Source organism: Penaeus monodon, unplaced genomic scaffold (assembly GCF_015228065.2).
Source record: "Penaeus monodon isolate SGIC_2016 unplaced genomic scaffold, NSTDA_Pmon_1 PmonScaffold_1515, whole genome shotgun sequence".
Classification (NCBI taxonomy): domain Eukaryota; kingdom Metazoa; phylum Arthropoda; class Malacostraca; order Decapoda; family Penaeidae; genus Penaeus; species Penaeus monodon.
In genome coordinates, this window is record NW_023644320.1 from 25,134 (window position 1) to 37,717 (window position 12,584).

General features: G+C 37.2%; 1 protein-coding gene across 1 annotated transcript; it reads right to left on the reverse strand.

The window, feature by feature from the left end:
* Window positions 1-430: 430 nt before the first annotated feature.
* On the reverse strand, window positions 431-751 carry LOC119569439. Its single transcript, XM_037917598.1, has one exon. The coding sequence runs from the start codon at window positions 749-751 to the stop codon at window positions 431-433; it is 321 nt and encodes a 106-aa protein (XP_037773526.1).
* Window positions 752-12,584: the final 11,833 nt, after the last annotated feature.

Below are 12,584 nucleotides of genomic sequence, written 5' to 3' on the forward strand. Positions count from 1 at the left end.
AATAATAATAATAATAATAATAATAATAATAATAATAATAATAATAATAATAATAATAATAATAAAATTATAGTAATGATAATGATAGAAATAGTAATAATAATTATAAAAACAACATAATAATAATGATAATAATAATAGTGATAGTGATTATAATGATGCAAACACTGATGATAATAAAAATTTGATAGTGAGAATATAATGATAATAACAAAGATGGTGACAATACTGATAATGAAAACAAAAATGACGGTGATATATTGAAAATGAAAATAGTTCTAATAATGATGGTGATAACAGTAACAATAGTAGGAACAACAACAACAACAATAATAAAATAATAATAAAATGATAATAAAAATAACTGCTTTTATGTACTTCTCTGCCACTCGAGACTTCCTCATACAATACCATACTTCTCTTGGCACTGTCATAAGTTTTCTTCTTCTTCCTCTTCTTCTAAATCTACAAACACAGCGCAGTTCTTTAAGTCCTCTTTGTACTTCGCCATTAGTATTCTCAATCCAAACAACGCATCGGTAGTACATTTACGAGGCATGAAGCCAAAATGCTGGTCACTGATTACTACCTCATTTCTCAACTTAGCTTTCCGATTTTCCCCCAAAGCTTCGACTTCGACTTCGATGAACTTCTTAAACATTCTTGTGAGGAATCCTACTGCCATTTCTTCCAGATATTTCCATGATTTTACTGGTACATCATCTGGACCCTCTGCCTTTTCTTCTCTCATTCTCCAAATAGCTTTCCTCCCCTCTTTCTGGTAATCTGTTCTATAGCCTTATCTACAATCTTTACTACCTTCGACCTTCTATCTATATCTTTTTCTTCATTCATCAGCTCTTCGAAGTACTCCTTGAATCTTTTCAAAACACTCTCCTATTTGTCAGTATATTTCCATCTTATTCCACCACCGAGTTTGTTTCCTTTTCTCTATCCAAATGAAACTTCAAGTCCATTTTTTTCTGTTTCCCTTAATACCTTGGTGTATATATCCAACTAACTGGTAATTCCTTACTACCATTCAATGTTCGTTTCACTTCTTTCCTATATTCCACCTGATAGTCGCCATTCTTCAATTTCCACCATTTGATCTTTAAGTTTGCTCTCATTTTCCTCTTTATTCTCGTCTGAAATTCAATCACATACTACCATTCGATGGTGTGTAGCCACACTTCCTCTTTGTATGTCCCTTCCTCCACTTTATACGTTATTCTATGTTCTTCCCTTTCCCCTTGAAATGGTATTCACCAAAGTCATTTCCATTCGTTTTGCAAAATCCTCACCATTTGTCCTTTAACCTTTTAATCCTTTTAAACATATTAATAATTAAAAAAAATTTTGTTTTATTTTTAATAAAAATAATGGTGATGGCAATAAGAAAATAATGGTGATAATAAAAGTTGATAATAAAAAGAAAGTAAAGCTCTGTGGAAGAAAACCCAATTGAAAATCCATTGGTTCACTGGGAAATGTAAAAAACGTAATAAAATCGAAGAGGGGACTCTTGCTTCTCTCAGCCCGGACCCTCAGCTCCCCTTGGGGTTCATTGCCGGGGGGACCGAAATATAAAACACGACGGGTTTTAAAAACATGTTTTTTGGGTTTTCATTTTTTGGGTTTTATCATAAATGATTGCTTGTCCTTAAAAATGTAAAGAAGGGGGCTAAAACCTAAATTTTTCCCACAACAAAGATACTGCCCGGGAAAAAATATCCCCTAATATTACAAATGTAGTTTCCCCCCAATGTTTTTTCAATACATTTCTTTTAGTTATAATATAGAGGTAACACTGTCTGGGGGAAATAAAACTTTTTTAATCATAAAAATTTTGGTTTCATTTTGTAAAAAAATAAAAAAAGCAGTTCAAAAATGAAAATGCCACAGGACGGTAAACAAATTCATCATCATCATCATCATTAAAGGGGGCTAATGGGGACGGGGGCGCAAAGGGGCCCCATTCACCCTTCCCCCCCCCTTCCAACCCCGAGGGTCCCTAAAGGCGAGTTTTCCATGCAGGCCCTCGGCCCCTCTCAAAATCCCTTTGCGACAGGTCTCCTCGAGCCTGCCCAAGGCCCGGGCCCCCTGGGGCGTCCCAAAGGCCCCCTCCACCCCGGGGGTTTTCTGGAAAGAGACAACCGGGTTTTTCCAGGGTCATCCCCCAGGGAAAAAAAACTGGTGAGTTTGGGGATCCCGGGGTTATGCAAATAACAGGGCCCATGGCCAGCCCCACAGTGTAACCCACAGTTGGGCTGTGGACCTCCAAAGTTTTCCCATGATCCGGTGAAGAGCTTGTTTCAAAAGGCATCAAAGACGAGGGCTCCTAGGCACTAGATAGCATCCCGGTTTTTGCTTCCATAGAGAAAAATGGGGAGTATAAGGGCCCTTTAGGGCAAAAACTTTGGGCCTTTTGCCAAAGGGCTAAAAATTTCTAAATGCTCTTTTTGGGCCCGTCCAATCCGGGCTATTTTCTTCTTGGGCCCGACAGCCCCGAGGGAAAAGGGCTTGTACCCCAAAGGGGGGTAAAACTTTTGTGAATTCAATTCCCTTGTCGCAAGCATGGGTAACTGAACGGGTTCCCCTAACAGGCCCCCCAAAATCCTGAATCTTGGGCTTGGGCCGGGGAACCTTGGGCCTAAGGGGTTCACCTCATTGCTAAAAAATCAAGAGCCCCCACCCCGTGACTCCAAGGAAACCCGATAGGGTAGCCCCCATTTATCAAACAAAGTCAAGGTCCCCCAAACCCTTTATATTGCCCGTGTTGCTCCACTGACTTTGGGTAGTAAGCTCGCCCCTTATCCAGTCCCCAAAAGGTGTTTAAAAAAATTTTGGGGAAAGAACAGCCTTTCCTCCCCCTAAATTAACAGGGAAAAAGTTTGACAGACCCCCACCACATTTTCAGCACTTTCACAGGGTTAAAAAGGTTTTGCTATAGGCCCAAAGATCTGCGTTGAATTCCCCCCAGCTCAGGACCTCCCCTAGGATTCATGAGCATGATGAAGTAAAGCCTTCTTGAGGTCGATTAACTCAAAAACCCCTGCCCCAAACCCCACGGGGCCACAATTTTCTCGAAACGCTGTATACGGGTTTTTGTGGATTGCCAGGAGGAATCCGACTGCTCCGGGCTCGACCTCAGTAGGTGGTCCGGATCCGTTCGGAAAAATGGGCGAAAACTTTTCCGGGGATGCTGGCAGTTTCCCCAGTATTGCTACAATCCAACGATCCCTTTCACCTTCCAGAGGGGGGATAATACGCCCCAAAAAGGTCGGGGGGAAAGGACCAGACTGCCAGATGGCAGTAAGACGTAGCAAGCCGCGAGCCCCGGTTCACCCCACCCTTTTAAAATTTAGCAGGGGTATACCCCAAGGCTGCGCTTTCCCTTCAGCTTTGGGAAAACGCCTCCCAAGCTCCGTTAGGGTAGGGGGGTTCCGTGAGGGTTTTGGGCCGGAAGGGATTTTTGACACGCTTGCATCCAAGCAATGTTTGGGGGGCCACTATACAACTGTCAAAAAACTCAGCCCAAAAGTTAACGAACCCAGCATGATCTGAGATGATCCGTCCACAAATGTGGACTACAATATCTGAGGAGGCTAGTGTTAGCTTTCTTAGGGCTTGGGAGCAGGTGAAGAAACGTTTTTCCAAAAAATGGCATCCCCCCCTCAGCAAGTTTTTGTGAACTGTCCGCCCCCTTTTCAGCAGTGTCCAAGCCCTACACCCAAAAAAGCAAAACAAAAACCCGATTGCCATTCGCCCACCCGGGGTGACTTCAGTGCCCCCGTGTCTTAGGGGGATGGAATTCTGCCTTGCCCCGGGGTAGCCAATGGACTCTGGGTACCCCAAGTGTTTCATGTTGAAAAACTCCCACAGAGCAACTGGTCGTCAGGTTTCGAGTTCTGTGACTGGTCAGAGATTGCCATGGTGAACCCCTGGGCCCCTCTTCCCTCAGTCTGAAATTTAAACCCCTTTAGGGGGGGGCCACCGGGGGGAGGGGAGTTTTGAAGGGGACCTGTAAATAGCCAAAACCCGCCTAGGGCAGTGCTACAGTACTCGACCTCTGGTAAATTCTACAGTTTGGGGATCCTCCATCGCCTGCCCCAATAAGAATGGGTTTATTCCTTTTCACTGAACCGTATCGTAACAAGCCCGTGATGCAGGGGGGTATCAGGGGCCCGGATCCCATTTTCTGGAACCAGCAAAGCCCGAAGAAGGTGGCTGTTTCCGTGCTAGGATAGCTCCTGCCTGGGGGCCCACAAACATCTCGCACCCAGCTCAGTCACAGCCGAATATTGTTTGAAGTCGCTCAACAATGTGAATATCCACTGGGGGTTTGTCTGACGATGGAGTTTCGATAGAACGCCTCTTTCGAGGCCCCTCAGTCTCCTGCCAAATATGTCATCCCCCGGTGTCCCCTCAACTACTGGGGGCTGAAGGGGGTTTGGAGATGGTATGGCTCCCCTTAGGCCCGACAGTATAGGTGTCCCCCATAAACATCCACCCCGGGTTTTTCTCACCCCGAGAGGGAAAACCCCCTAACCCAAAAAACCCAAAATTTCCTCGATAGCAGAGGAAACCCCCATCCTGCCACCAGGACCAAATGTTTCAACGCCTCCCCGGGAAAGCTTGCCCGGGTTAACCCTCGGGTGGTCACCCCGGTTGCACACTCCCTTGCATGATGCTGCCCCAAAAAAAGGGGGCGGCGGGCTGTGGGCCTCCCTCCCCCTGGGGGGTTCCCCAAGGGCTTTTTCCACAAGCTTCATGGGGTTTGGTCCTCCGGGGTGCGGGCAGGACAAGAAACTCTGTACCTATCTGCGCCCTGCCTTTGCCCCCCAAACGGGCCCCACACCCCCCCTTGTTGCTGGGAGGGGGGGAGAACCCCCCCCCCCTGCATTCCTTCATTGGTATTTGCTGGTGGTTTTTTGGGGGGGATGGGGCTGACAGGTACCTTTCATTTAACAATAAAAAATTAAAACACAAAACTACCAAGGCCGGAAAGAACATCAACCTTCACCACCTACCGTAATGTTTTAAGTACAGTTATTTCCCCGGGAGTTGGAAAGGTGCTTTAAAAATATTTAAAAAGTCTAATATCTTGAGTTTCCCTCTATACAAAGCAGGGATATATATATATAAAAATATATAATATATATTATATATATCTATATAAAATATATATATATTATATTAAAATATATTATTATAGTTAAAATATAATTTTTAATAATTATATATATATAATATATATATATTTTAAAAATAATTAATTTTATTAAATTATTTTATTAAAATTATATAAAAAATATTATATAAAATATATATTTTAAAAATATATTATATATATATATTATATATAACATCCACACACACACACACACACCAAACACACACACACACCACACCCCACACACACCCCACACCCACACACACACAAATAATATTATATATATATAATAATTTTAATATATATATATATATTATATATATACACAATCCATCACACACACACCCCAACACGGGCAAGGCACAATGTATGACATTTACATCATCAAACAATAATCATCCACAAACAACAAAAACAAATAATAATATAATAATGATAAAATAATAATGATAAAAATAATAATAATAAAAATAAAATAAAACAGTAAAATAAAATGATAAAAATAAAATTAAAATAATATAATGATAAAATGAAAATAAAATAATAAAATAATAATAAAAAAATAACAAAAATAAAAAATAGATAAAAAAGATGATAGGATGATTTAAGTGAGGGTAATAACAAAACTGAAAATTTTAGTAGTGATGATGATTATGAAAAGGGATAGTGATAAGATATGATGATGAAGGATGATGTGATGATAAGAAAAATGATCAAATGTAATGATAAGGGATTAAAATAATATATAATATAAATATAATAATGATGATATGTGATTTTATTGGTGATGGTGATATGATGATTAGATGAGGGTGGTGATGAGATGTGATGATCATAATGTTTAATGATAGTTTTTAAAATAATGATAACGTAGTTATTAAAATAATATAATGATTTTAGTATAACAGTTAAAACAACAATAACAATAAAATAAAAAATAATAATGATAAAATGATGATGAAAAAATAATAATAATGAAATAAAATAAAAATAAAAATAAAATAAAAAACAAAAAAACAACAAAAAAACAACGGCGTAGGCGTAGTTTTAAGCACCCTCAGGGGTTCCTCTGTATTTTTGATGATCTTGTATAAGCTTTAGAAAAATGTCCCGATAAAGGAAATTACTTAGGTATCAAAAGATGATTTAAACTATGAAAATTAATCAATATAATAAGGAAAAAAAAATCCAAAACAATCGTTTATAAAAATAAAAAAACAGAGTGAAGTTTCTCCTTTTCAAACGTCATCCCTGCCAAGTTGCAACCACGAACTCCAAGATGACGCTCAATAGAGGAAATAAAAGGGCCCATCGGCAAAAAAAAAAGTTTTCCTGAATAACCAACTAACCTCAGTCACCAACCAAAAAATAAAAACCAAAAAAAAAATTTTTTTAGAAAATGCAACAGATATGTAGACAAGCAAGTAAAATGTCTTCAAGGAAGGATAAGGGGACATAGTCATCGCCCCCTTTTTTACAAAAGCTGTTGAAGGCACTTCCCAAAATTTTTCCAGACCAAAAAAAATAGGAACAGTAACTTACAGAAAAACACATACGGTAAAACTAATGCTGGGGGAGGGAGGTGTTCTCGTTTTCCCCAGCAACTATTGTAAGGAGTTTTATCTACTCTATAACGGATATTTCCCTTACTTGGCAAAATACCAGTTTCAAACCAAAAGTCCAAACACGGTTAAAACTTGGCCTATGGTTAATAACTACCCCCATTTTGAAAAGTTCTGAAAAAATCGTAGGGACAAAAAACCTACTACCCAAAAACAATAGGTTTTCAGAAGAAACTATCTGCTAAAACGGCATCCCCAACACATAAAATAATGAGAAAAAAAAAACAAGTTAAAAACTTAGATTGCGCTTTTGACCAAAAGCTTTCGGAGTGTAAACCACAAAATTTTCGCATTAAATAAGTACAAAACGAACAATTGGATCGGAATTATTGAGAATATATCAAAAAAACAGTGTTTTTTTTGGGGTTGTCCCACAAGGATTATTTAGGTTCTTTTTTGTTCAAAAAATTCGTAAAATTTTCTGTAAACCCTTTAAAACCCAAAATTCCCTTTCCCTTCATTTTCAATCCCCCATGCCCAAATTTCTCCATATGATTATGAGAACACCTTATTAATTGAAAAAAAAAGACTTAAGAGACATACACAATAAAATGAGTTTGATATAAAGGGCCTCAATAAAAAATAGAATAAACACAATTTTCTTTAAGGTAGTCGCCAAAATCGAAAAAAAATTCCCGTAAAAAAAAAATTTAGTGAAAAAATCAGAAGGGGAAAAACACTTGATAGGTAATGACTTTGAGCCCCGTCATCTATAGTAAGTAATGGGAACTTTATTTTACCAACCCACTTTGGAAAGAAAGCCCTGTCTGTTATACAACACAGGTTCAGATTTTTAATTTACTTCAGCATAGGACCCAATAAATAAAGTGCAAACAGAGAACTCAATTTTTACAAACTTTACGTTTTCTTTTCATTATCCATTCATTTTTTCATTCACTCACCATCACCCATCCTCCATCCATCCTTTAATCATTCACTCAACCCATTATTAATTCACGCCCTTTAAAACACCTTTATTCATCCACTCATCCATTCATTTAATCCTTTTATTTTTTATTACCACCACCTTTTCATCACCCACCATCCATTTATTTACCACCACCCCATCTTACTTTTTTTCATTCACTCTAATTCATAAAAGCCATCCATTTATAACCCATTCATTCATCCACCCATTTTTTATCCATCATCCTTCATTGATTAATTCACTCGTCCACCCTTTTTCATCCACTTACCCATCCATTGATTTTTTCACCTTCATTACCACCATGCTTTTTTCTTTTCATTACCATCCACTACTTTCTTTAAAATTCTTATCCACCCCTCTATTCATTTATTCTTTCACTTATTGTTTCATTCATCCATCCCCATTCTCTCTTCAAACACACTCTCTCTCCTTCTCTCTCCTCTCTTTCCCCCCCCTGTTATTGTCTTCCCTACCTTCTCCCCTCCTTTACACCGAATCCAAATAAGACTGTCCTTTATGATCCCCGCCTGTCCCCTTAGAAGGTCGAATGAGCGGTGTGGGAGATTTAATGGCCTGAAAACCCCACGAAGGCCAAAGAGAGAGAGAGAATACTTACGATTGTCTGGGCAACTCCCAAGAAAAGGGGAGAAATTTTACAAGGGACGGGGGTTTTAAAATGATTGGTTTTTTGAAAGAGGGGAACGGTTTTTTAAATAGCGATAATTGAAATATCCTCATGTTTTACCCTTTTTTATGTGTAAATATATAAAAAGAAACTTGATTGTATTTGTATCACCAGAGATTTTACTGATTAAAAATCGCTTTGTATAATAAAATTTTTGTTCTAAACAAAAACAAAAAAAAAAAAATGTTTTTCCCCTGCATCATTATCAAATTCTTTTTTTTTTTTTTTCACGTTTTTTTTTATGTTTTTTTTCTTTTTCTCTTCCTCCTTTTTTTCGTGTAATTGATCTAGTAAGTGTGTTTAAAACCAGAAAACAGGTAGAAGTTTTTTCTTTTTACACTTTTTTTAAAATCATTGTTTTCGACGTCTTCCTGTTTTCCCGGGTAAAAAGGTTTTCCTTTCCTTTTACTTTTACATTTGTCTATTTTGCCCCCATTATGTTTTCCCTTTATAGCTCTTCCTCTTCCCCCCTTTTGCGCTATACCTTCGTCCCATTTTCCCAAAAATTTTTTCCAACCCTTTTTCGGCTGTTCGTCCCGTTGCAGTTTCTGGGCCTCCCTTGCTTTGCCTCTTTTTCCTTTTGTTCGTACCCCAGCCCCCGAAATCATGGGTGAGAGCTGGAGAATAAGGAAAAGAGAAAGGTGGGAAAAACATGAGGGAAATACATGAACGGTATTAGACAGAGATGCGTATGATGAGGGCGGAAAAACAATAAGGCTTTGGCCCCTTTTCCAGGTGGTCAGTTCCAAAAGGGCAACACTTTTCTTTTAAAAGTACTTCTGTGATCTCACCTCTTCGTTTTTTTTTATCCGAAGAAAATCCCGTTCTCTCACAGGAGGATCTGAATAAAACTTTAAAGACAAAAAAAAAAAAAAAAAAGACGAGTTTTCTGCGGGAATAAAACTTTTTCAGGGTCGATGGAATATGAATAAAGAGGGGAAAGGGCTATAAAGTATCCAAAACAATTCAGGAAAGAAAAAAGTCCTGGAAAATTCAAAAAATAATGTTTGAGCTGACGATTGTCCCCCGGGGGGATGGGCTTTTTTGTTCTACGAAAAACCCTTTGTTTCTTCTTGTGTAACTCTCCTTTTCTCTCTTTTTTTTTTTCTCTCTCTCTCCCCTCTCTTTTTATGCCCCACACACAAAAACACACACACACTGTACTCTTTTCATTAAAGGGGTTACAAGCTGAATTAAACTGTGGACGAATGCTGTATATCATAAATACGTAAACCTTAAACTTTACTTACCTTTCAAAGTAAGACCGCATTGACCTAGCATTTTTATAAACCAAGAGAAACGTTTTTTCCCCCAAGTTTAAAACCCTTTTCAATCAGTTGTATCAGGATTAGGTTTTTGGGTTGAGCGAAAAAGGATGAAAACTTTCTCATTCTCTCTTCTGTGAAAAAACACTCTTCCGTGCTGATACCCTGGGAGAAAAAAACTGAAAAAAAGAATTTTACTTTTCTATAAATCCAGTTTTTACGTTTTTTTTTTTTTTTTTTTTTTTAAAACCATGGGTATATTATATTATATTAATATATATATATATATATATAATTTTAAATTTAAATTTTGGAACACACACACACCCACACACACACACCCACCACAATTTAAAATATAATATATATATAATTATATAAATATTAAAAAAAATAAAATTTTATAATTATAATTTATAATATATATATATTATATATAAAACATAACCTACCATCTTTTTAAATATATTTAAAATATATAATATAAAATATATAATTTTAAGATATATATATATATATATTGTACATATATGTAGTATGAATAATATAATATATTTTATACCTTAGAAGATGGTTATATATCATATATGAACGTTTTTGTGGTATATATATATATAATTTTAATAATATATATATAATATATATAAATACAGAGTATATATTACTTATATTCATACTATTTGTGGTTTTAAATAATATATATAATTTTAAAATATTATTAAAATAAATTTTAAAAATTAATAAAACATATGGGTATACAAAAGACACTACACACCAAACACCCACACACAACACACACCCCACACAAGTATAATTATATATATAATTTTTATATATATATTATATAATTTATATCGCGGCCCTCTTCAGTTGGTGTCGACTAGTCATTATTTTTCTAAAAACTGGTATAGGGAAGGCAATGCCTGGGGGAAAGAATGTGGGGAGCAAGCTGTTGCCCATGCAGCATGTCACTCTTACACACAGCGATGGATCGAAAGGAACTACATAGACCGATACGGTGTGACTGTGTCGTCGCAGGGGTTGCCAAACCCGGTCTATATTTATAGACCCTTTTCAAAAAGAGGTCGAAGCGACAACGAATGCCTTCGATTTTTTCTCAGGGTTGACCCCCAAACCTTTTTTTTGATTGATCCACAGGGAGTGGATTTTTGTATAAGGTGATCTCCTTGGGGCTATCCAGACTGAAAAACAAAAGAGCAGATGTTTTTGGCGAACTCCCCTGCTTTTGACCATACCGGGGCAAAATACAAGGCGGCGTCGGGACACTTCGTATTTGGTAAAAAACCCCGATCCGTGCAGTGGAGTCTATTCATACACGCAAAAAACAAACAACCCCACGCATATCATATAAGATTAAACACAACTTTAGCAAATCCGTGAAAATCCCCACGAATTACGGCATGGAATGTGTGTGCTTCATGACCGCACCTCGCCCGCACGCGCACTGAAAACATCCAGGATTTTCTAAAGTTTTTTGGGCTTCCAGATACGATAGTGGGACTGAAAGCTGCTTTTTAATTCATCCCCTTACGGGCAAAGGCTATGCAAAAAACTGCTGCCTTGTAATTCGCTTGTTGCCTAACATTCTTTTGGCAAGGCATTGACTCGTCTTATAGGGGTTGGGGAGAGAAATAATGCCGTAGTCGACACCACACACACAACACACACCACACACACACACCACACACACACACACACACACACACACACACCACACAAAACCACACACAACCAACCAACACAACCCGTAATAGGTTTTCCCTCACGCGTGATGAAAAAGTAGACTAACACATTTGTAAGAAAAACTGTTATTAAAGTTTCAAAAAATAAAACTAAACCTCCTTACCAAACTGTTCCCAAAAAAAAAAATGAAAAAGTCCCCTTTTAACAAAGTAATCCAGGTGTTGGTTCTGGTTTAAAATGTACAACAAAAGATTTAAATAGAAAACATAAGAATAACAAAATAAAAATTGAAACCAAAAAGCAAATGAAAACATAATATAACATAAATTAAACATATAATTGAAATAGAAAACATACACGACCTTAACAACCAAAAAAAGGGAATATTAAACCAAAAGTAGTTTGGGTTTAAAGAAAAGATTATTGGGTAATAGGTGGTACGGTGGTTTTATGTTTACTCGGTTTTTCTCTGTATGTATAAAACAGGGATTTTTTAGATGCTATCGTAAGGCGGGAGAGTGTGAGGGTTTTAAAACTAAAACTGTGTTATCGCGGAAGGCCGTCCGAAAGGGTTTGCCTTTTTCTTTTTGGGTGCGGTTTCGTACCATCGCCACAAGGACAGGTAAATAAGCAGGTTTCACCTAAGAATGTTTTTGAAATTTGGGAAAATTTTTAGTGTTAGTGAAAACAAAAAAGAATTTAATTGGGGCAATTGATTTTTAAGTTTGGAAAATTTATCAAAAAAAAAAAAAGGTACCGTTACTATAAAAAAAAAAAATTTAAAAAAAAACGTTTTGTCAAAAAAAGTTGACCAGTTTTAACCGGTTTTTAGGGGATGATTTAGCTTGAGCTGTTTATTTTTTTTTAAAAATGGAACGTAAATGAAAAAGTGAAGTCCCAGGGCAGTAAAGGTTAGCTTTCGGTAAATGCTTTTTGGAAGGTACCCTTTTTGGTGATTGCGCCCAAAAGGTAATTGATTTCTTTCCCGCTCTCACGGGTAATTTTATGTCGTGTGTTTGAGATGAGAAATTCAAAAAAAGGGGTTTGTTGTAGGTGTTTGAAAAAAAAAGGGGAAAGTATCGAGATCAGCGATAATGTTCATGCCCAAATTAGTTAGAAAAAAAAGTATACACACACACACAAACCACCCCACACACACACACACCACACACACACACCACACCAAAAAATATATATAAAATAT